Source organism: Heterodontus francisci, chromosome 12, assembly GCF_036365525.1.
Source record: "Heterodontus francisci isolate sHetFra1 chromosome 12, sHetFra1.hap1, whole genome shotgun sequence".
NCBI classification, from domain to species: domain Eukaryota; kingdom Metazoa; phylum Chordata; class Chondrichthyes; order Heterodontiformes; family Heterodontidae; genus Heterodontus; species Heterodontus francisci.
In genome coordinates, this window is record NC_090382.1 from 79,458,433 (window position 1) to 79,484,843 (window position 26,411).

At 45.3% G+C, this 26,411-nt stretch overlaps 1 protein-coding gene across 8 annotated transcripts in view; it reads right to left on the reverse strand.

Moving 5' to 3' along the window:
* The window catches only part of jade2 (jade family PHD finger 2), a 199,304-nt gene that overhangs the window by 128,184 nt on the left and 44,709 nt on the right, over nucleotides 1–26,411 (reverse strand). For all 8 annotated transcript variants that reach the window (XM_068043712.1, XM_068043711.1, XM_068043710.1 and 5 more), the window contains one exon: nucleotides 35–192. In XM_068043712.1, coding sequence (XP_067899813.1) covers nucleotides 35–192 — 158 coding nt within the window. The remainder of the gene's footprint in view (nucleotides 1–34; nucleotides 193–26,411) is intronic.

Sequence of the window (26,411 nt, forward strand, 5' to 3'; positions counted from 1 at the left end):
TTCCATAGAGTAAACAAAGCCTACTGTGACCTACCTCACCACTGGTTCGGGGATTGATTCAGTATTAGCTGGAACCTGAACACCTTTTTCCCACTCCTGTCGCCATGGGTCCGCTAGTATGTAGTACTCGTCCGCATTTAGCTGGTATGACTCAGGGAGCTTCATGGCAGTGATCAAATCTGTTCGAAAAACCTTTTGGAAAAAAGCAAGCGACAAAGTATTAGTTTTTGTCGATCCCCTGATGGTCTTTGTAGCATAAAGCTATCCTTTGCAAGGAAAGTCAATATTAACATAAATTTTTTTTAATGTTATATTAAAAGACATAGGGTAGTCAAGGGTAACATGGTCCCTTTAAAAGCCAATGTGGGAAACACAGCAAATGAAATAAGGAAGTAGCAGATTTGTTGAATAATTACTTTGTGTCAGTCTTCACAGTCGAGGAAGAGGATAATATACCTGGCATTCAAGGGAAATTAATAATGAATCAGAGACTGTAACTAACTCACGTTAACTTTATCCAGGAAACAGTATTAGAGAAAATAAAGACTGACAAATCTCCAGGACCGGATGGTTTCTAGCCCACAGTTTTAAAGGAAGTAGGTGAGGAAACTGCAGATGCTTTAGCCATAATATTCTGGAACTCTCTGAGGAATTGTCCTTTTAGATTGGAAAATTCAGTTTTGTTATGTAAAAAAGGTGGGGAAAAGATGCCAGGAAATTATAAACTTGTTACCCAGGCCAACATTTGTTGTGGGGAAGTTTTTGGAATCTATAAATAAGGACAGCTTGACTGAGCACTTGGAGAAATTTGAGCTGATTAGAAAGAGCCAACGTGGATTTGTAAAGGGAAAATCATGTCTAATGAACCTAATTGAATTTTTTGAGGAAGTAACTGAAGTATTAGATAAGTGAATGACTACAGATATAGTTTATATAGGCTTTCAGAAGGCATTCAACCAGGTTCCAAATAAGAGACTGTTGGCTAACATTAAAGCTCATGGAATTGAAGGCAAATTATTGGAAGTAGAAGACAGGGGTCTTGAAATTTATAGTTTGGTGGGGACACTGGGGACAGAGTTGAAGGGAGAAGTTCTGAACAGGAAACCCAGAAGTAAGGGTTTGCCAGACATACTAATTACAGGATGTCTTTTAATTTCTTTTCTGCGACAGGTTGGGCATACAGTCGCAACCAAGGAACAGACAGGGAGGGAGAAAGAGGTTGCGGTGGGTGGGGAGGATTGGAGAAGCAGGGAGAGGGAGATCATGGGGAGTAGGAAGGAGAGATCATGGGGAGGGTGGAAAGCATGGAGGTGGGGGAGATCAGGGAGAGTCACTGATCTCTGAAAGGGATGCAAGTTTGCTTGTTGGACTGGAGAGAAACACTCTTGTGCTGTAAGTGCATCTGCCTTATGGATCCAGTCCTCCCCATCTTCTTTTACCTGCTGGGTTTTCAAAGAGCTGGAAACCCAGCCAAAGTAAGTTAAAATAAAAAGCCTGTAAAAATGGAGGGACGCAGCCTCCTAAAAACTTTTCCCAATCAACCTGCTTCCTCAGAGCAGACTGGTTGCCCGTGCAGCCCCTGTCAAAACCGGAAGTTAGCAGCTTAAGCTGACCCAAACCCATCAATTCTTAGGGGGTAGAATTACTCACAGAGAATAGGGATAACGGGCATGTACTCAAATTGAAAGCAAGTGACTAGTGGTGTCCCACAAGGATCTGTGCTGGAGCCTCAACTATTCATTAATGACTTAGATAATGCAATAAAGAGCCATATCCAAGTTCACTGATGACACAAAGATTGGTGGCATAATAAGTAGTGGAAGTGAAAATTACAAAGAGACATTGATAGGTTAAGTGAGACGGGAAAACTGAGAGAGATGAATTTCAATGCAGGTGAATATGATTTTTGGACCAAAAAAGGATAGATCTAAGAATTTGTTAAGTGGTGAAAAACTAGGAAAAGTGGAGGTCTAAAGATTTAGGGCTCCATGTACACACGTCACTAAATGTAGTAGTCAGGCACAAAAAATAATCAAAAAGGCCAGTGGAACGTTAGCCTTTATAACTACAGGGCTAGAATATAAAGGGAAGTTTTACTACAGCGATCCAAAGCCCATTTGGGGTACAGTTCTGGGTACTGCACTTTAGAAAGGCTATATAGGCCTTGGAAAAACTGCAGCACATATGCACCAGAATGTTAGCAGGCCTCCAAGGATTAAATTATGAGGCGAGATTATATAAATTAGGTTTGTATTCTCTGGAATATAGAAGGCTAAGGGGTGATCTGTTTGAGGATTTTAGGATTTTGGAAGGAATTTATATGGTAGAGAGAGAGAAACCTTTTCTGCTGGTGGGGAGGGAGTCTAGGAGAAGGGCTGATAATGTTAACATCAGAGCCAGGCCTGTCAGGAGAGAAGTTAGAAAACACTTCTTCACACAAAGGGTGGTATAATTCTGGAACTCTCTCCCACAAAAAAACAGTAGACAATATATTAATAAATAATGTTAAATCTGAGATTAATAGATTTTTGCTAACCAAAAATATAAAGGGATATGGAGCACAGACAGGTGGATGAAGTTAACATACAGATCAGCCATGATGTCATTGAATGCTGGACTGGCTCGAAGGACTGGATGGCCTACTCTGATTCCTATGTTCCCTGTGTGAAAGGGCAAGGCATCACAATCTGCTGTTATGCTTATTGCTAGACCATCCAAACATAAGTTACAAGTCCAGGAGGCAAATTCCTTTAAATTTTTTCTCCCTTTATGAAATGTTTGGTGGGGAATGGGGAAGAGCATCGGCTCTCCACTCAAAGCTTTGCATGGTCTCTGCTCTTACAGTGAACTTACTAACGTCAACCATCACCCTCATGCTAACTCCTGGTATCACCTCATATAGACTATGTAAGATTCCAGGGCTGAAATTCTAGGGGGAAAGGGGGTTGTGGGCATCCCAGCAGCAGTGCCAGTATGTGCCCACAACATGACTTCCACATAGTTAATGGGGTCAGGGGAAGTTCCATAATGTAGCACCATGGCAGGTGCCTATAGAACTAGGGGCACATAGCACATATAACACGTTTGCATTATCTCAGAGGGGAAAGGTTGATAGTTCCAGGAGAGGGCGAGGAGTCAAATCCCCTTCTGTGCCTCCAACCCCCATTCTGTATATATTTTTAAAATTGCATATCTTTACTTCAGCGTTCCACTCTAATTACCAGCCATTCCACCACACTTCTGGGGAAGTTATAGTAGGAGTGTGCAAGAAGCACAGCAAATTAATATCCCTGGAGACAAGAAAAGGTGACAATTTAACTTAGGTCTTAAACTAATACACAGGGAAAATAAGTGATATAATGCCCAAAAATTTAAGCTCTGTATTATCACAACCTATGGGACCTGAGAACCAGTTCAATATTTTCTAAATATCCACCTAACAGCTGAGTCTTTGAGAGTAATTTTTTTATAGTTAGTTACAAGTATAACTGCAAATTAGATGTAATTTCTTCCCTAATAGATTGTCATAAGTGATCGGCTTTGGCAAATCTGAATTTTATGAAAGGTTACTGCGTCTGAGACTTTTAGCACTCTTAGCACTGGCAGTCAGAGGATATGGAGCCTAAATGTCATTCTACATTCTGCCCAACTTTGGTCATTAATCAGGTAGGCAGGGGTTGGAAATGGGCAGGGATTCATTATGTCTGATCCCTGGCCACGTAAGCACCCTTCTAACTCTGTATTGTCATTGTTGGCAGATGGTGAAATGCCAACATTTAAATAAGCCAGTAATGACTTGGAGACAGCATACGTCCCATTTTCTGTCATCACCTCATTTCACACCAGAATAAAACTGGCATTCCAAGTTACTAGGTGATGCCCTGTAGGCAGAAATCAGTTTAAAAGGACAAGCTTGTACATTATCAGGTACTGTACTAACCTTATTTTTGCTGCATCTTTTTTGGGTACCTTTTGCAGTTGCCATCTAATTTTCCCTCTGCTTTTATGCTATTTATACCACCCTTTTTTCAGATACGGCACACCGGCAAGTTCCCTGTACCTTCTTTTCTTGGAAGAAGTAAAGGAGTAATGGAGGGAGACTAGACTGGTGAGGCTGCTGGTTAGGTGCACAGCAGCCCCTCCCATATCATCCTCCCACCAGAGCAAAGAGTCAGAGATACTCGTCCCTGAAAGAGGAGCAGTGCCCAAGAAGGCTTTGCTTTATAATAGAATCTGTCATCGAGTTATTCTCCACACTGCAAGCAGACCTGCAGTCCTTCTAAACTTATGCACCACTCCATCTGTGATATTAAGGTCACCATAATCTCTACGCCAAGTCGCCTATCCAAGCTGTCAGTGGGTACATCTGTGATATAATCCAAACAGATGTGAACAGGAGTATCAAGCAATTCTCAAATGCATTGCTGTCTAAAGATAGCGTACTGCAATTTAACTGAATTGCAAGGTCCCTCAAGATTCAAGAAGTCATAGATGGTACAGATGTGCTTTTATTGACGGCCAGATATTTGTCAACAGGAACGTACACCATTCTCTAAATGTGTATATTATTTGTGGCTAGCTATACATCAACATGCAAGTCAACCAGCTGCTAAGACATTCTTGTCAATTTGATGAGAGCATTTTTGTTGACTAAACCATCCAGCAGCTGCATGAGTGGTACTGTCTATGGTTCCCTTCTCTTCCCACCACAAATATGCCAGCATTTGCCGACCTTTCTCTGAGCACATCAATTTTCACAGCTACCATTCATTTCACCTCATCAAAACTACTTCCAAACTTTACCAAGAGCAATATCTGTATGCACAACTTTACTGCCATCTTAATTTTACTGACAGCCACATGGCATCTGTGCATGCCTTATTCTTCTAAACACCATGCTTCTCCTTCATGCTACTGTGTGCTATATGAACTCTTAACCCCAAATCTAATGCTTCTGCTAGATAGAATGCTGCTGTGCTGGTGTAAAAACATCTTGGAATTAAGGGGTCTTCATCACATGGCAGCTAGATCCAGAAATGGACCTGCTGCAGGCTGCACCTGTTGTTCCATCGGTTATATGACCCTGTGCCAAGGTGGCCACATGTGCAGGGAGTGCAGACAGCTGCCAGAAGGAGTGTGTCATCATCCTGAGAAAGGGCTGCATCATGCATACTTATTCTTACCATGTCAACAGTGCTGAGCACTGGCTCCACATGGCCACTGCTCTGTGGAAAAGCAGATTGAATGGTACCTCTCAGTAGATGAGTATTAGCTCTATCAATGAGTTGATAGAGCTCAGGGGTCAGCATGCAGACCATAATGAAGATGAGGCCAGCAAGCAATTAAAAATAGTGTGAGGTCTTTAGTAGGGTGAACGCATGCAAGGCTGAGAATGAACGAACACTTCCAGCTGAAGACTAGAAGTATAAAGGGCATTGTGGGGCTGCCTGGACATTGTTGGAAAGCAATTTAAGCATTTTAGTACTTTGTGAAGGGAACATCATTGTCAGTGGCAGATGTGCTGAGTGCATTCTTGGAGTGCATCAGTGGGTTCGCTTACCTTGCCTGATAAAGTCATTAAACTTTTTCCAGCATTCAGCTGCTGCACATGAGGGATTGGGAATTGGCACCGACTGCATTTGCTACCTCCTTCCAGTGCTGTTGTACCTGCCTTTGTCACTCTGAGTTAAATGCTGCCTATTTCCTCTGCCTGGCTTCATGCAGAAGAACTTGCAGCCCTACAGCACTGAACCTGGGGAACGTGGCCCCTCCTACTGACATTCTTGAGGTGTGTAAACTTTAGTTTTGCTTCCAAAATCATTTTTGTTAGTGTTTCTCTTTTAAGTTGCTTGCAGAAGCACATCAGTTTCCACCCCTACCACACAACCCCACTCCCTCACCTCCAACCCCCACCCCACCAATTCCAAGCTCCCAATGACTACGTCCATACTTCTGGGAGCTGACCATCATTATTTAAATTTAGGCCGTTGCTGGAAACTATGACAGGATCAGGGCCACTTTTGGTTAGGTGGATTCCCACTGTGCCATATTTTCATTTGAGATTTTGCCAAAATGGAAAATCTAGCTACGAATATAATACAAAGCCTCATTATTCATAAACATAGAGATATTATCTGAGGTTGATAACTAAATGGCAGTGTTTTCCATCCTCTTATTTTGTATAAGCAAATCACCCACATAGCTGAACTTGCCCACCTCCTGAATTTCTCATGTTTGTCAGCCTAAAAAAAAAAGCTAGCAGCCCTTGGCCAATATGCCAAAGCAAATATAAAAACAGACCACCACCACCAATCACCCCCAATGCCCAGATGAGAGTAAAAATTTATTTTTTTCTGGCTGTGAAAATGCCCATCTTATATAGTGGCACATTGTATTCAGCTTTTCCTTCTCAGAATAGAAACAATAAAGCAGTCAAGGGTCACATCATTTGCATGGTGATAAATGCAATTGCAATAGTCAGAGTAACTAATGTCAAACATGCAACAACCTCTCCCTCCCCCACACTACCACATCACCACATAACCCATTAGATGATGCAAGTCATTCTGCAGCCAGAAAGGTAAGCAACCTAGTTATGAATATAACAAAATAAAAATATTTTTACAACATTACATAAAAGTCCTCCATTTATAAACACATGTGCTGTATGGATTTTATAAACAGAGTAGGCACCAGGGGCTTGTGATTTATGATGAGTAAATTGCTCATGTTACAGCCACCATAACTCATTTACTCTTTATGTGGTTAGCATTCCTCAGTGGTTTATTTTCAGTGAAGCATCGCTCAACAACATGTATCCATGATTTATCCTCAGTTCCAACCACTCTGACTGTCGGTTTTATTTCTTTCGGTAGCTATCTTCTCTTCTCTGTTTAATATCATCGCACCATGCATGGGTACATCACAACATTAACCAGCATTAGAAAGATCTGTTACCCCAATGGCTCAGCAGGCAAATATATAGCATGGTATGTACTGAGTTATCTAAAGCCTCGGGTCATAGCTCTACTCTGTACCAAGTTAGCTGATCTTATCTAGGACAATATTAGTTCAGGTTCCACTGTGATGCCACTTACAGTTGAATAGCCTACTAACTCTTACTATTAAAACTACACATGAAGAATGGTAACTTCGGTAGAGTAACAGAGAGCTGCTGGTTCCCATGGATCAATTAGTCACTGCCTTTGAGATGGGGGGGGCGGGGGGGGGGGGGGGAGAAAAATTGTGAGGGGAAACAAAAAAGTAAATAACAAATCTACTTGGAATATGCTAAGTAAATGGTAAACATTCATCACATCTTCATTACTTTACCAGCGACTTGCAGCAATGTTTTCCTAAGTGATGAATCTCACTGCAATGTGATTATGCCACTGAACCAAACCTAATTAATGCCCACAAGCTGGGACAAAACAGCCCCTCTCTTCAACATTACACAGGCATGTTGCATAAAGATTGCTTTTCTTCCCTTCACAACATCAATTCTGAAGCAACTCACTTTTTCCAAGACTACAATACCTGTAAAAAAAAGTCAGACTTAACTGCTCAGTTTCCAAAATCCCCAATATTTTCAAAATCTACACCAAAAACATTTTGCCCTCATTGAGCAGATGGGGGATGGTGGGGGGGGGGGGGGGTGAAGAGAAAGCTTCTTTTTATCAATGGAAGCTCTATGCATTTTAGCCACAATTTTGCATAAATTGGGCAGACAGGCAGATAGTGGGGCAAGTGGAAGACTGCAAGATGTTGCCAACATGAGGCAAGGGCAATTTTAACTCTCAGGTCTCATTCCAATACGGAGTGAGAGGCTAGCTACCCAATCACATCAGGAACAGACAGCCCGCCCACTGGATTTGCACAATTTCCGTCAGGGCTCTCGAAACCTATTTAAACGGCAATTCAACTCTAAAAGCAAGGTTGTACACCCTGCTTTGAATTACATTTCGTTAAAGCAAGGCCCTGTCTGTTCTCGGGTGCAGGTAAAAGATCCCATGGCGCTATTTTGAAGATGAGCAGGGGAGTTATCCCCAGTGTTCAGGCCAATATTTATCCCTCAATCAACATCACAAAAACAAATTATCACATTGCTGTTCGTGGGTGTTTGCTGTGTACAAATTGGCTGCATTACAACAGTGACTACACTTCAAAAGTACTTAATTGGCTGTAAAGCACTTTGGAAGGTACTGAGGTCATGAAACATGCTACATAATTGCAAGTCTTTCTTTATTTCTTGCATTTCAATAGCGCTGGATACTTCTTTTCCAGTTCTCAACAATGCATCATATGCACAAGCTCTACGCATCTCCAGTCACCTTTTCAACAGCCACTCATCAATTCAGTCTCTTTATACGAGAGAGAGAGAGGACCATGACCAGGGGAAGAGTACATTCATTGCAGCTCTCACCCAAGCAGAGCAAAAAGTCTTCAATGCCCCCGACAGATGTGCATCAGAAAGGGTAAGATTAGCAGCTATCTAAGCATGGAGTCTGCATATTACTTGTAACCCTTCATTTACCTCAGAAAACATTCAGCAAGCTTCACATCTTCAACCTCGATTCTGAAGACTGTCACCTGCTAAGGTCCAGCCTCTCAGTGCCTTTACTCTTTCCTCGATCTCATTCTCAGGAGCAAGAGCTACCTGCAGAAGATATATCAGAGATGGACAATGCTCCTGAGGATTCACCAACACACGTTCCATTCATCCCAAGCACCAGCACAGACGCTGGGACTTTGCCTGAGCTACACAGTGAATTAGAGGGGTTTGCATATGGTGAAATACGCAGCATGAATGAGCAGCAGCAGGTACTGGTGACAGTGGCAGCTCAGGAGAGAGGGTACCAGGCGGCAAAGTCTTCTTCCAGCTCTGTTGAGCAGGATAGTGACAAGGACTTCAGGGAGCCAGTCATGAAAAGAAAACCATTTGCTTCACATAAGCAGTTATACCCAGTACTGGAAGGCCTGCCCAGGAGTTTTAGCACTATGGCTGAAGGTGTGGAGGAGTCTGCTGCTAGTCTATGTGGTGTCATTTTGCATGGCATCAATAAGGTCATGGGTTCAAGCACCACTCTGGAGACTAAAGTACAAAACCTCGGCTGATACTCCAATGGAGTACTGAAGAAATGTTGAATGTTTCAAAAGATCTTACAGCACCATTTGAAGAAGTCCTGTTCATTTGGCCACTGTGTTTGTGGGACCTTGCTGGATGCAAATTGGCTACATTTTCCTACTAAAGTGAGTCCATTTCAAAAGTACTTAATTGGCTGAGGATGTGAAAGATGCTATTAAAATGCAGAATCTTTATTTTTTTCTTTCATTCTCTCCTTACAATTCTGAATCATGAAGCTTCTTGTTCCTATGTTCTTGAACTGTTTTGCTATTTGAAATTGAAGTGATTGTTTCTTAAATGATTCCAAAGTTTTCAGCTGCACGATCCTACCTGAAAGTCCATTCCATGTGTCAGCCACTTTTTGAGGCATGGGTGAGAGGGCAATAGGCTGAGAATGAGCCTAAGTGTTGGCATTTCAGATGGAAATGTGAGGAGGTGCTTTCTGAAACTGTCTTCTACTGGATTTAACCTTTGTCCCTTTGCCCTACTGTCATGATTTATTCTGAAGTATTTATTGGGTGGAATCATCTGCAATTAATCCCTGCCGAATGCAGGGACCACTTGCAGAAGTTAGGAACCCGATTCACTAATTGGCAGGTTTTGCCAAGGCTCTTTCCACAGCATTAGTATCCTAACTATGGGTTCCCCCAAACAATCAGAGAGGGCAACAAAAACAAGAAATGCTGGATTCATTCAGCAGGTCTGGCAGCATCTGTGGAAAGAGAAGCAGAGTTAACGTTAACTCTGCTTCTCTTTCCACAGATGCTGCCAGACCTGCTGAGTGAATCCAGCATTTCTTGTTTTTGTTTCAGATTTCCAGCATCCGCAGTATTTTGCTTTTAATCAGAGAGGGCATGCGGGATGACAAGCTGGATCTGTCAAAGGAAGAATTTCTAATTAAAAGGACACCAGCATGGTTTATAGTGGCTCACCAGCACTTGGATTTTTGAGGGGACAGCAATCACAGGAATGGAGAGGTGACCTGGGAAGGCAGCTCCTCAAGTTTCTCACTCTTAGCTGGAGGTCCTGCTGTAGGATCTGAGGGGCTGCAGTGAGGTGAACTTTTCCAAGGACTGGAGGAAGATGACAACCTCTCCAATCAAGCAGGTGTGGATGGAAGTGATCAAGGAAGTCAGCAGCAGAAGTGCAGTCCCTCCAACCTGGAGACAGTGCAGCAAGATAATCCAGGAGCTCGGGAGGGCAGTTAAGGTGAGTGGCAGAACACTTTCCAGTGCCAAACCTCACACTCTGACTTTTCCAACATTCTCCTGCACAGTACTCTTTAGGACAGCACACCTCGCAGCTGCACTCATTCCTCTCTCTCCAGACACCTCCTCACATCTCCATCCGAACAGCCAACACTCGCGCTCACCCTCAGCCGATTGCTCCCTCATACCCGTGCCTCAAAGTCACCCTCCACAAATATTTCCTTCCCTCTGCTCCACATAAGCCATTACGAACACTCACACCTCTGCTTTCTCTCCTTTCATAGCACACAACTTTTGGCGAGAGGCAGAGACAGGGAATGGTGGTTGGCACTTTGTCAGACAGCAGTAATGCTCGCCCACTTGCTCTACTGGGAAGGAGGTCTTGTTCCAGGAGGCTGCAGATGTGAGTAACGACTTACTGGGAGAGCCTGAGCTTGTTGAGGAAGTGTTTCTCAGGCATGTCAAGAGAGCTGATCCTCTGCCTGTAGACACTGTGTGGGGGTCTCGCCTCCTTCCAGCTGGATCTCAGTGTCCATCCCCTCGGCTCTGTGGAAGAGCATGTGACTGAGAGTACAGCTGATACTGTTGCTGCTGCTGGAGTAGTTGGTGGTGGTGGTGTGACTTCTGCCCTTTACCCTCAGCAAAGGTGGAAGGTGAAGCTGCAAAGCTGCTCTGATGCTGTGAAGGCTGGCAGCAGGGAAATGCAGTTGAAAGTGAGTGAAGTGCTTTTCAAGAAGTTGGCAATTACCTGTCAAGCAGTGAAAGCACTCTGAAAGAAGAGGTGCTTTGAACAGCAGGCTCTCAACTGACCATGGCTGGAGCTCCTTAGTGTAACTGATCAAAGCCTTCCCAGCTTGTCAGTTTCACTGAAGAAGCCATTCTTGCTGTACACTCACCTCAGTGACACTGGTGAGTCGTTAGTAGGTAAGGAAATGGGTCCCCAGGCTGGGAAATCCAGGAATTCAGGGTTAAAACAGTTCTTATTTGACTTAACTACCTTAATTACTTACCTGACAGAACCAAGGGGGTTCCCCACTTGCCTTCAATCCTGTCCCACAGAAACCCAAAAGAGGGCGCTATGTTGTCGGGCAAACCTGTCTCTCCTTTGCTGGGAAAACTCCCCCCATTGATCTAGAAGTATCTTTCCTACTTTATATACAAAAATAAAACCAATATTCAGTCACCTCCTTTCAAAACTGATAAGCAACTTTCTCCAGTCTTTTCTCATAATTCAGTCACTGGCACTAGGGACTTGTCTCTTGGCACCTCTGTAAACTGGCTCCAGGGTTTACATTACTTCCTTGTATATCGTTGACCAGACCTTGACTCAGTACTGCACACTATACAGTTTTAATATGACTTTATTGAATATTCTTTCAACTGTTTTGGCTATATGAGTCAGCACTCTAATTGGTTTCTTGCTTGTTGCTATAGTGATTGGGTATGTCAAGGCTACTAAAAAGTGTCAGCCTTGGCTCAGTGGTAGCACTGTTACCTCTGAGTCAGAAGATGATGGGTTCAAGTCTGACTCCAGAAACTTGAAAGCATAATTTGGGCTAATGCTCCAATGCAGTATTGAGGGAATGCTCCACTGTCGCAGGTGCCTTCTCTGAGATGAGATGTTAAGCTGATGGCCTATCTGTCCTCTCCGTTGATGTAAAAGATCCCATGGCACTATACAGTGAAGTGTGAACTTGCTGTGTGCAAAATATCTGCCATGTTCCCCACAAAGCACAACAGTGACTCCACTTGGAAACATACTTTATTGGCTGTAAAGTGCTTTGGGTTATCCTGAAGTTGTGAAAGCAATCTGTTTCCTTTCCTTTCAAGCCTCCAATCTGTTTCTGGGGTACAGGGCACAACTTCAATATTTGCAGATGACATGAAACTTGTAAGAGTAGTAAACAGTGAGAAAGATAATAAAATTCAAGAGGACATAGAGAGGCTGTGGAATGGGCAACACATGGCAAATAAAATTCAACACAGGAAAGCAAGGGAGGAAATTGTGGAAGCTCTCCTCTCTTGCTACAGGAGTGGTGCCAGAGGACTGGAGGAGTGCCAACATTGTACCGTTGTTTAAAAAGGGGGGAAGGGATAATCTGAGTAATTACAGACCAGTTAGCTTAACTTGGATTGTGGCCAAATCATTGGAATCAATTCTGACGGACAGTATAAACATTCATTTAGAAAAGCATGGATTAATCGGGGAAAGTCAGCATGGATTTATGAAGGAAAGGTCATGTCTGATGAACCTGATTGAATTTTCTGAAGGTGACAAGTAGGGTTGATGAGGGAAGTGCAGTGGATGTGGTTTACATGGATTTTAGCAAGGCTTTTGACAAGGTCCCACATGGCAGGCTGGTCAATAAAGTAAAAGCCCTTGAGATCCAAGGGAGAGTGGCAAATTTGGCTTACTGGCAGGAAACAAAGGGTAATAGTTAACAGTTGCTTTTGCGACTGGAAGGCTATTACCAGTGGGGCTCTTAGAGCTCAGTATTGGTCCCTTGCTTTTTGTACTTCACATTAATGATTTAGTCTCAAGTATAGGGGGGGCATGATAAAGAAGTTTGCAGATGATACAAAAATTGGCCGTGTGGTCGACAATGAGGAGGAAAGCATTAGTCTGCGGGAAGATATAGATGATCTGGTCAGTTGGGCAGAAAAGTGGAAAATGGAATTCAACCTGGAGAAGTGTGAGGTAATGCATTTTTGGAGGTACAACAAGGCAAAGGGAATACACGATAAATGGGAGCATTCTGAGTAGTGTGGAGGAATACAGAGACCTTGGACCGTATACCCACAGTGGCGCAGTGGTTAGCACCGTAGCCTCACAGCTCCAGTGACCCGGGTTCAATTCTGGGTACTGCCTGTGTGCAGTTTGCAAGTTCTCCCTGTGTTTGCGTGGGTTTCCTCCGGGTGCTCCGGTTTCCTCCCATATGCCAAAGACTTGCAGGTTGATAGGTAAATTGGCCATTAGCAATTGCCCCTAGTGTAGGTAGGTGGTAGGGAAATGGTGGGGATGTGGTAGGAATATGGGATTAGTGTAGCATTAGTATAAATGGGTGGTTGATGGTCGGCACAGACTCGGTGGGCCAAAGGGCCTGTTTCAGTGCTGTATCTCTAAACTAAACTAAAAGAACTTTAAAGGTGGCAGGACAGGTAGATAAGGTAGTTAAGTAGGCATCTGGCATGCTTTCCTTTATTAGTCAAAGCATAGAATATAAGAGCAGGGAGGTTATGCTGGAACTGTATGCAGCACTAATTAGATCACTAGTTAGAACATTAACTCTGCTTCTCTCTCCACAGATGCTGCCAGACCTGCTGAGTATTTCCAGCACTTTTTGTTTATATTTCAGATTTCCAGCATCTGCAGCATTTTGCTTTTAATCTAATTAGATCACAGCTTGTGTACTGTGTACAGTTCTGGTCACCACATTAGAGGAAAGATGTGATTGCAAGTATGTTGCCAGGACTGGAAAGCTTTAGCTATGATGACGCATTGGATAGGCTGGGGTTGTTTTCCTTGGAACAAAGGAGGCTGAGGGGTGACTTAATTGAGGTGTAGAAAATTATGAGAGGCCTAGATAGAGTAAATAGAGACCTATTTACCTTGGCAGCGAGGTCAAAAACAAGGGGGCATAGATTTGAAGTAATTAATAGAAGGATTAGAGTGGAGATGAGGCAACATTTTTTTCACCAGAGGGTAGTAGGGAGCTGGAACTCACTGCCTGAAAAAAAGTGATAGAGGCAGAAACTCTCACCGCATTTAAAAAGTACTTGGACGTCTACTTGAGGAGCCTTGACCTGCAGTACCAGAAGGTGGGATTAGGCTGGGTAGCTCTTCGTTGACCGGCACAGACACGATGGACCAAATGGCCTCTTTCTGTGTCAGAAATTTCTCAGATTTCTATATGTGTGAGATGATATGTTTTGGAGGAAGAATGAAGGGAAACAATATAGGGGTGCCTTGAAAGTGGCAAGACATGTTAACAAAGCAGTTAATAATGCACATAGGATCCTGAGCTTTATAAAGAGAGACAGAGAGTACAAAAGCCAGGAAGTTATGTTAACATTAAAACACAAGTTCGACCTCATGTCCAATTCTGGGCACAATGCTTTATGAAGGACATGAGTGCTTTGCAGAGGGTACAGGAGAGATTTACGAGAATGATTCCATGGATGAGGGATTACAGTTATGTGGACAGACTGAAGAAGCTAGGATCATTTTCCTTAGAGCATAGAATGCTAAGAGGAGATTTGATAGAGGTGTTTAAAATCATGAAGGGTTTAGATAGCATAAATAAGAAGTGTTTCCAATGGCTGAAGGGTTGATTACCAGAGGGGACAGATCTATAGTGATTTGCAAAAGAAGGGATGTCCTGTATCCGCAGCAGGCCAAGAGGGCATCCAGGCATACACTGCGGAGCGGATGGGAGAGCAGGTAGCCACGGAGGTCAATTCAAGGACTATGGCCCCGAGAACCTGGATGTAGTGCCACAAGAAGTTCAATTAGCTCACACAGTGGTCAAGGTCAGCGAATGCCATCGTCAAATGCCATCTCCTACCGACTACATCAACAACCTCAGACATTGCTCAATTCATCGCACTCCCACCAAACACCTCCCAACAATCTCTACCAATCAAGACTCATACCTAACATATGCTACACTGCACCTTCAAACGCTTAACACTACTGTAAGCCTCACACCCATATCTAACAGCTGGCACACAGTGCCAGCTATCCAACCACGACAGCTACATCAGCCAGACTGCATAACTCATTGACACACTTCTTTCTCTCTCTTGCAGAACAAGCAGGCCCACAACTGGAGGCCTCAGGAGCTAACCAGAAGGAGCCAGGCGCACCTTCATATACTGATCCCCATGGAGGAGACAGTGCTGGCCATTATCGGGATGGCAATTGCTGAGGTTGTGGTGTAAGCAGCGCCTCTTACATGCTCCCCCCATCAGTGCATCACAACCTTCCCCTTATGCCTTTCTCCTTTCAGATACCCAAGAAGTACAACCTGGCCAGGTAGTGGAGGAACAGAAAGACAGTGATGATGAAGACACAGCACTCTCACTTGACTTCACACTCATTCAGAACTGATACTGTGCATAGTTTAGAGGATAGCACTGTGGCAGCATCTACATGTGGTGAGACGCTGCGCCTGGGTCACCTGCAGTCAGGGCAGGGGGACAGGCTAGCATAGGTGCCAGCTCACCAGAGGGTGAGGTTGCACAAGTTCCACTGCAAAGCACATAGATGAGGACTTCGATTGGGCAGCCTACAGAAGAAGGCCGATGAGTATTCACGATTAAACCCTTGGTGCAATGGGATGCCTGCCACAGCCTGCAGTCAATGTCAAGTAACATGGATGTGTACAGCATCAAACTGGCACAGGGCTTTATGCAGAACTTGGAGAATGGAAGTGTGGCCAACTTCATCTGCGCACTTGTGGACCCAACCATGATGCAGCATCTGATGGCTGATATCTCAGCTTCCAGTGCATCACAAGCAGCTTCCAACACAGTTCTTGAGTGCTGTAGTGGAAGCTCAGATTGCCGTCTTCATGGCTGTGGATTACAATGTGCAAGGGGGCTTGCAGGGTGTCCTAGCAGTTCAGGAAGCTGTCCTCAAACAGATTACTCGGATTACTGAGGCCCCGCCGCGGGCAGTGGCTCCACAGAGCTCAAACATTCTGTCCTCTTATTTGTCCTCCCACCACTGCCACTTCACAAATGCCCTTGCTGTTGCCTGTCAGCCAGCTAGCCCAGACTTCTGCTGTCCATGTTGAGATGGCGCAGTCTGCAACAAGGCTACTTGGCCCAGAGGTGCTCAAGGTCATCCTCCACGGTCATCTACAGTCTCTGCCACTAAAAGTCAGCTGCCTTCCACCAGCCATGCTGCAGCCACTAGGGTAGCACAGGGTAGGAGCACTAGGACAGATAAAGACACACAGAAGACTGGCACTAAAGGAATGCACAAGGGCAATTAGTTGACTTTTGTATGCAATATGGAATGATTTGATTTATAAATTTGGTTTGGAATGTTTATTTTGTGGTGTCAGTTATTTTTGCATTGTGGCCATGCAGACATTGCGATGGTCAGTGACAGAGGGAAGACAAGGCGTGCGTCTGCTGGTGAATGAGGAATTGGGGTTACGGTTATTGGTATCACACACCAATGAATTCTTTGCTGACACCCTGGCAGAAAGCGGTTGTCTAGGTGACCTCCTCTCTTGCTCCTCATGTTCCTGCTCCTCAGTTGCTCACCATATAGCTAGTGGCAAGAGATGTCCCCTCATGATGGCAAGATTGTGCAGCATGTAGCTGACCACCATAAATCTTGGCACCTACCCTAATCAGTACTGCAGAGCTCCTCCAGAATGGTCCAGGCAGCAGAAGCATTGTTCAAGTATCCTAATGATCTGTTCTTTCACATTTCATGTGGCAGTATGGCTTTCATAGTGTGTATGCTGCACACGTGCGTGGTGTACGCACCAGCGGCATCAAGCCATGTGGTCAGCAGATAGCACTTGTCACCCAGCAGCCATCCTTTGGTATGCTGTGGTGGCTCAAATGCAACTGGAACAGCAGACTTCTTCAGAATGAAGGCATCATGACTGCTGCCAGGATATGGGGCATTGACCTGCATGAATTTCTGTGTCACACACCAGCTGGACGGTGAGAGAGTGGAATTTTTTGGTTGCGGCATGTGACGCCCACAAAGCGATGTGTGCAGCCAATGGTATTCTGCACCATAGACGAGCTTGCACTCCTAGAAAACCCTTGTTCTTGCTCGTAAGAGAGAATGAAATGAAGTTAACTCTCAATGAATATTGAGTATCAGTGACCTCCCTCATGCAAGATGTTGCACATATCTCCAGCTCCAGCCTGGAAGAAGCCAGACACAACGTTCATCACCTTCACAGCCACTGGCATGCGATCCCTGCCCTGCTCCGTGGTTGCAATTGTGACTGCAGCAGGTGGCAGATTTCAATGAAGATCTCCTTAGTGAAGCGCAGCCATCGCACACACTGTTTCTCGCGGAGGCTCAGGCAGAAAAATTGTTTCCTGAACACGCTGGAGGATATGGCCTCCTGCTGAGAGCCTTTCTTCCCCCTCCTCCTCCCTTTTCCATCAGCTTGTCCTGCTCTGCATAACCTCTGTTCTTTTTCCAAGTCATGCTGTATTCCAAGAGGAAGGTCTACTAGTGCACCTATGTCTGAGGACAACTGGTTTGTGCAGAAACCCTGCAGTCAGCACCAACTCCTTCAGCACCTGCCACACCTCTCCCTGTAGACTTTGGCAACTTTAAACAACTACAAAAAGCACCATACCCTTGCAGAATTGAAGCAACAGCCAGAAAAAAAAAATCAACCAGTAACTAGCCTCTAAGTAGTTGATAATCCCTTTAAATAGTGCTGGTAGTGGGATCCTTCCTACTGCTGAACATGTGTTCAGCTGTGCAAGGTTAAGAGGTGTTAGCTGGAGCAATTAGCTCCAAAATGGCACTGCTGGCGTCAAATCTGTGTTGCACGTTGATTCACATCATAATCTACCTGCTCTGCATACTACCAGTAGCAGTCCATTGCACACGCGTGATAGCGCCCTCACTAATATGACATCCAGTGTGACTCACCCCGAATGTATGCGGACATCAAACGACACCCGCAGTGCCCAAACAACGGGCACTACTGATCCAAATTTCATTCCGCCTGTGTCTCGTGGGTGATTCAAATGATTTGTTTGGTGGGGAGAGGTGGGGGTGAGGGGTAAGTGTGAGTTCTGTACTTCACAATTCTGGCTTGTTAGTTGAGCTGTCAATCATATTAACCCACTATAAATTAATTTTAGCCACCAGTTCATGCTGCAGTAATTTTGCCATTGTAAGTTTCTTTCAGGCAGGAAAACAGAAAATAAAATTTAACACAACGTTGGATGTGACTTGGCAGCAGAGGTGTGGGTTGACTTGACCTGACATTTTCTTCTCTTTTTCCCTTGATTCACAGCTCTGCACTTGCTTTCCCCCAATTCCTAGAGAGATACATTTCAAGTTGGGTAGCAGACTGAAATGTACTTAAGTGGAGATGAGCTGTGCTTCCACAGCAGCGGAGTTAGTAAATGGCATTTGCCAACCACTTTCTTTCTAGATTTATATCACAGCAGATTAGCATCCAGAAACAGAATAAATCGTGAAAAAATCCAGAAGTGACAGACAGCATAAATACTGAGTTTAAGAACATCTTTGTTATTCACTCACAATTTAGGCATCCTTGTATTTTTATGTTGTTTATGGAATAAGTTGGAATCCTACTGTCTCCCCCTCTGTATTTCTGCATCACCAATGCACAGATCATCTAACCTTGAGGTCGGAATGCATCCACTGCAGTGATACTAAGGCTCACTGATGTGGTACCTGCTGTGACTCAGTGGTAGCACTCTCATCTGAGGCAGAAAGTTACTGCACTGATTTGGGCACAAAATCCAGGCTGGCACTGCAGTGCAACACTGAGGGAGTGCTGCACTCTCCTTCAGATGAGATGTTAAACTGAGGCCCCGTTTGCCTTCACAGGTGGACATAAAAGATCCCATAGCACTATTGCGAAGATGGGTGGGGAGGTCTCCACAATAGCCTGGCCAATATTTATCCCTCAACTAATCTAAAACAGATGATCTGGTCATTATCACATTGTTGTTTTGGGACCTTGCTGTGGATAAGTTGGCTCCTGTATTTCCTACATTACAATAACGACTGTACTTCGCAAAGTACTTCATTGGCTCTAAAGCGCTTTGGAACATCTTGAGTCATGAAAGACACTATATAAATGCAAGTCTTTCCTTTTTTCTTTCACACTGTTCCAGAACTATATGAGAATAACACACAGGAACATGGCTCTCCCCAGCTCTTCTCTGCATTCAGTTTTGTTCCACTTTCTCCCTGTGTTTCACATTACTGTCAATTCTAGGAATGCAGCATTTTCACTTTGTCACAGTGTCATTATTGTGTTTCCACAACAGAGAAATTGATTTCTAATGATTTCTTGATAAATCTCCTTGCAGTAGGAGTGCCTACCCACAGTGCATGGCACAAGTTGAAGCCACTCTCCCCCTCAGTCAGCATGGGCACACAGCTGAAACTAACTCGGTTAGCCCAATATCTGATAAGTGAAAGCCTGCAGATACAGACAATTATTTTATTCTGGCCAGATTCAGTATTGAGGTGCTAGCTTTTTATTTTCCATAGCCGATAAGATCCAAGACACAAGTTGCACGTGAACAGAGCTTGTTACGATCCATTAATACACCACCAGCATACACTGGCTGCAGTATGTACGACCAAAAGGACACACTGCGGCTACACACCAAAGCTTTTTCAACAGCACCTCCAAAATCCACGAGTCACACACCATCCCACTCTTACTTCATGTTCACTGGGTCTCAACCCTGGAACTCCCTTCCGAACAGCATTGTGGGAGTACCTTCACCACATGCATTGCAGCAGTTCAAGAAGGCAGCTCACCATCACCTTCTCAAAGGCAACTAGGGATGGGCAATAAATGCTGGCTTTGCTAGCGATGCCCACATCCCGAGAATGAATTTACAAGAATGAATCAGTGGGTGCACTGGTGGGACTGCTGCTGCTCCAACCACAAGTGTAAATGTTTACAGCAGGATGACCAATATGTTGGCTTTTGTTAAAAAAACAGAAAATTCTGGCAGTAAACAGTATATCTGAAAAGGAAAAAAGTCAGGTCAATGTTTCAGATTTAACCCCTTCATTAGGACTGCTGCCCTTACTTCTTTTTTTCAAGATGCTGATGGACGTAATGTGTAGTTTCAACAGTTTCTCTTTTGATTTCAGATTCCCAGCATTTGTATGTTTTTTTAACCCACAACAGCTTATAGGGTGCAAGATGTCTACTCAGTAAAGCAATTCTATCACCTACAAACAGCGGACAAGCATATTTATATGGGGGTGAGAGACCAAATTTCTACATGAAAGCAGTACACAACCCACATTAGCCCCAATATAGCAGACTGAACCTGTGTTATTGTAGAGATAGTTTAACTATTGTTGTTTGTAGTGTTGTTTCTTAGCAACACTGATTGGGTTTCATTATGATGAAACCCAAACAGTCTCTTCAATTAGTGCCGTAGAATCTGCTATTTACAAAAAAAATGCTTGATATAATAATTTTTTAGAGTTCGTAAGGGGAAAAATTTGAATATTTATCTACAGGAAGATAAATAAGTTCTACTACAGTGTTATTACATAATTTTCTTGTCAGTATCTTTAAATCTGTAATTAATCAGAAGCTACAGATTTTATATTGATAACAGCATGTGGGGATTAAAGTGCAAAAATAACTAGAAAGCCTATGAATAAATACATTGAGAAATTGGAAGAGGTTCAAAGACGGACAAGGATAGTAGAAACTCGTTATTCAATGAACAGTGAGGTGAAGAAAAATTAATCTGTTCCTATGAATTAAAAGATAAAGGAGGGGCATGATCCAAACTTTATGATCATAAGAGAAATCAATGAGGTGGTTGCAAAGAGATTCTTTGTATTGATTCAGGAGAAAAAAAGAGGCCAAGATTATAAGATAAGGCAAACTTGATGTCATGAGTAACTACTTCACCTTTGGAGTCAATTAGAGAACCGAATGCCAATAAGCACAGTAAGTATGAACTAGGTGCAGTTGCCAAAAACCATATGAGCACATTCCTGTTTCAAAAGGGAGGGAAAGGCTATGTTTGGGCTTTGTGTCACTGCAGAAGGACTGGAGGTTGCCACACCTGCATTGTTATGCAAAACAGTTTTGCTCTGCACCGATGTTGTATTTCCTGTATAAATGCAGCCTGAATTTGCAGTCAGTGCCCAAAGTGTTGCCAGAGCAAAGAGGAGTGAGAAGTCCTAGAAGTGATATCTTGCTCTACTTTACTCGAGTGAGTTTAAACAAGTTTAGCACAAATACCAAACTTGGCAATGCTGCATGCCTTTATTTAAACCACTGCAAAAAAAAACCCTTAGCGAATGCAATCACCTCTGTAAGTCTGCCAAAAGATGCTTCACCTGCCGAAGGACGTGGATGAGCTTTCCAGACGTCGATGGTGGGCACTGAGGAAACGGCTTATTACCTGCACCCACTTTGCCCCCCATCCCCTTCCCTGCTCCACCCTCTCAGCTCACCCCCTCACAACCCCGTCCCAGCCCGCATCCCCCCTCGCACCATCTTCCCCCCGCACCCCCTTCCCCTGCACCCCCCACCCCCTTACAGCCCCCTTCCCAGCTCCCCCTCGCACCCCCCTCCCTCCACCCCTCCCCCTCGCATCCCCTCCTCCCACCGGCACCATCCTACACCTGTGTAGGGGCCCTAAAAACCCCACTGCCTTGTGGGCGTCTCGGGAGAGACCAAGGCTAAGGGAGTAAACCCTAACAGATAATCCGGAGCGCAACCCCGTAGGCGGTCATGTGTCACCTTTGGCATGTTTCCGGCAGTTCCTGCAGCCATACCGGTGCCAAACGTCGTGCTCTGCACTCCTTTGGACCCCACCAGAAAGGCCGAGAGGGGGGTTTTGACAACTGGGCAACTCTCAACCTCCATAAATTTGCCCAGGCATGCACCATGGAGAGGTCACTCCATAGTTGCCTCACAGCGACTAAAACAACACGGAAGGCAGCAGTTACGGGTTATAAGTCCAGATAAATTGGCGTAGAAACTGAGCGCCACGGGTTGCCTTTGTCGGTGGGAGAGATCATTGCACCTCACTGGACAGCTACCGCCCGCCTCAAACCGGGCAGCCCCCGTTCAATAAGGTTCTGTCCCGCCACAGTCTACCTGCTTCAATGGGTGCTTGGAGCTCAGGGTCATTGCCCGAAAGGTGGACTGATACACCGCACCAAACAACACGAAAAAAGGAAAGAAGGTACCAGCCCTTCGCTTTGCAAGCTCGAACGTCAAAACTATGTGTCCTGGCCTGTCGGAAGACCTTACACAAATCAACGATTCTCGGAAGACCGCCATCATTAACAACGAGCTCAGTAGACTCAATGTAGACATTGCAGCACTTCAGGAGACTCGCCTCCCTGCGAGTGGATCTCTAAGAGAGCAAGATGACACCTTCTTCTGGCAGGGCAGGGATCCTGAAGAACCAAGACAGCATGGAGTGGGCTTCGCCATCAGAAACTCCTTGCTCAGCATGATAGAGCCACCCTCAAATGGCTCGGAACGCATACTGTCCATCTGACTGCTCACCACCTCTGGTCCAGTACACCTACTCAGCATCTATGCTCCAACACTCTGCTCCCCACCTGAAGCTAAAGACCAGTTCTACGAGCAACTCCATAACATTAGCAGCATCCCCAACACCGAACACCTATTCCTGCTGGGGGACTTTAATGCCAGGGTTGGGGCCGACCATGACTCATGGCCCTCCTGCCTTGGGCGCTATGGCGTTGGAAGGATGAATGAGAACGGGCAGAGACTGCTCGAGTTGTGTACCTATCATAACCTCTGCATCACCAACTCGTTCTTTCACACTAAACTCTGTCATCAGGTTTCATGGAGGCACGCAAGATCGCGTCGTTGGCACCAGCTAGACCTCATTGTCACAAGGCAAGCCGCCTTAAACAGTGTTCAAATCACACGCAGCTTCCACAGTGTGGACTGCGACACCAGCCACTCCCTGGTGTGCAGCAAGGTTAGACTCAGACCAAAGAAGCTGCATCATTCCAAGCAGAAGGGCCACCCGCGCATCAACACGAGCAGAATTTCTTATCCACAGCTGTTACAAAAATTTCTAAAGTCACTTGTAACAGCCCTTCAAAACACTCCCACAGGGGATGCTGAGACCAAGTGGGCCCACATCAGAGACGCCATCTATGACTCAGCTTTGACCACCTACTGCAAAAGTGCAAAGAGAAATGCAGACTGGTTTCAATCTTATAATGAAGAGCTGGAAGCTGTCATAGCCGCTAAGCGCATTGCACTGTTGAACTACAAGAAAGCCCCCAGCGATTTAACATCCGCAGCACTTAAAGCAGCCAGAAGCACTGCACAAAGAACAGCCAGGCGCTGCGCAAACGACTACTGGCAACACCTATGCAGTCATATTCAGCTGGCCTCAGACACCAGAAACATCAGAGGAATGTATGATGGTATTAAGAGAGCTCTTGGGCCAACCATCAAGAAGATCGCCCCCCTCAAATCTAAATCAGGGGACATAATCACTGACCAACACAAACAAATGGACCACTGGGTTGAGCACTACCTGGAACTGTACTCCAGGAAGAATGCTGTCACTGAGACTGCCCTCAATGCAGCCCAGCCTCTATCAGTCTTGGATGAGCTGGATGTACAGCCAACCAAATCGGAACTCAGTGATGCCATTGATTCTCTAGCCAGCGGAAAAGCCCCTGGGAAGGACAGCATTACCCCTGAAATAATCAAGAGTGCCAAGCCTGCTATACTCTCAGCTCTACATGAACTGCTATGCCTGTGCTGGGACAAGGGAGCAGTATCCCAGGACATGCGCGATGCCAATATCATCACCCTCTATAAAAACAAAGGTGACCGCGGTGACTGCAACAACTACCGTGGAATCTCCCTGCTCAGCATAGTGGGGAAAGTCTTTGCTCGAGTCGCTCTGAACAGGCTACAGAAGCTGGCCGAGCGCGTCTACCCTGAGGCACAGTGTGGCTTTCGTGCAGAGAGATTGACCGTTGACATGCTGTTCTCCCTTCATCAGATACAGGAGAAATGCCGTGAAGAACAGATGCCCCTCTACATTTCTTTCATTGATCTCACCAAAGCCTTTGACCTCATCAGCAGACGTGGTCTCTTCAGACTACTAGAAAAGATCGGATGCCCACCAAAGCTACAAAGTATCATCACTTCATTCCATGACAATACGAAAGGCACAATTCAACATGGTGGCTCCTCATCAGAGCCCTTTCCTATCCTGAGTGGCGTGAAACAGGGCTGTGTTCTCGCATCCACACTTTTTGGGATTTTCTTCTCCCTGCTGCTTTCACATGCGTTCAAGTCCTCTGAAGAAGGAATTTTCCTCCACACAAGATCAGGGGGCAGGTTGTTCAACTTTGCCCGTCTAAGAGCGAAGTCCAAAGTACGGAAAGTCCTCATCAGGGAACTCCTCTTTGCTGACGATGCTGCTTTAACATCTCACACTGAAGAGTGCCTGCAGAGTCTCATCGACAGGTTTGCGGCTGCCTGCAATGAATTTGGCCTAACCATCAGCCTCAAGAAAACGAACATCATGGGGCAGGACATCAGAAATGCTCCACCCATCAATATTGGCGACCACGCTCTGGAAGTGGTTCAAGAGTTCACCTACCTAGGCTCAACTATCACCAGTAACCTGTCTCCAGATGCAGAAATCAACAAGCGCATGGGTAAGGCTTCCACTGCTATGTCCAGACTGGCCAAGAGAGTGTGGGAAAATGGCGCACTGACACAGAACACAAAAGTCCGAGTGTATCAGGCCTGTGTCCTCAGTACCTTGCTCTATGGCAGCGAGGCCTGGACAACATATGTCAGCCAAGAGCGACGTCTCAATTCATTCCATCTTCGCTGCCTCCGGAGAATACTTGGCATCAGGTGGCAGGACCGTATCTCCAACACAGAAGTCCTCGAGGCGGCCAACATCCCCAGCTTGCACACACTACTGAGTCAGCGGCGCTTGAGATGGCTTGGCCATGTGAGCCGCATGGAAGATGGCAGGATCCCCAAAGACACATTGTACAGCGAGCTCGCCACTGGTATCAGACCCACCGGCCGTCCATGTCTCCGCTTTAAAGACGCCTGCAAACGCGACGTGAAATCCTGTGAAATTGATCACAAGTCGTGGGAGTCAGTTGCCAGCGTTCGCCAGAGCTGGCGGGCAGCCATAAAGACAGGGCTAAAATGTGGCGAGTCGAAGAGACTCAGCAGTTGGCAGGAAAAAAGACAGAGGCGCAAGGGGAGAGCCAACTGTGCAACAGCCCCGACAAACAAATTTCTCTGCAGCACCTGTGGAAGAGCCTGTCACTCTAGAATTGGCCTTTATAGCCACTCCAGGTGCTGCTTCACAAACCACTGACCACCTCCAGGCGCTTACCCATTGTCTCTCGAGATAAGGAGGCCCAAAAGAAAAAAGAAATGTGTGAATACATTAATCTGAGAGAGGCCAGATTAGATTTCAAACTGCTAGATTTAAAACTGGATGGGCTGAATGTTTCTACTTGTTCCTATTTTCTAATGCTTTAATATCAGCTCTTCATACCTATATGACCATGGAAATCAAGAATATAAGGCTGAAGCATTTGCATCCATCTTCAGCCAGAAGAGCCAAGTGGATGATCCATCTCGGCCTCCTCCTGAGGTCCCCAGCATCACAGATGCCAGTCTTCAGCCAACCCGATTCATTCCACGTGATATCATGAAATGGCTAAAGGTACTGGATACTGCAAGGACTATGGGCCCTGACAACATTCCGGCAATAGTACTGAAGACTTGTGCTTCAGAAATAGCCGCACCCCTAGCCAAGCTGTTCCAGCACAGCTACAGCACTGACATCTACCCGGCAAGGTGGAAAATTGCCGAGTTACATCCTGTGCACAAAAAGCAGGACAAATCCAACCCGGCCAATTACTGCCCTACCCGGCCAATTACCACCCTATCAGTCTGCTCCCGATTATCAGTAAAGTGATGGAAGGGGTCATCAACAGTGCTTTCAAGTGCCACTTACTCAGCAATAACCTGCTCGCTGGCGCTCAGTATGGGTTCCGCCAGGGCTACTCAGTTCCTGACCTCATTACAGCCCTGGTCCAAACATGGGCAAAAGAGTTGAACTCCAGAGGTGAGGTCACAGTGACTGCCCTTGACATCAAGGCAGCATTTGACAGAGTATGGCATCAAGGAGCTCGAGCAAAACTGGAGTCAATGGGAATCAGGGGGAAAACTCTCCGCTGGTTGGAGTTATACCTAGCACAAAGGAAGATGGTTGTGATTGTTGGAGGTCAATCATCTCAGTCCCAGGACATCACTGCAGGAGTTCCTCAGGGTAGTGTC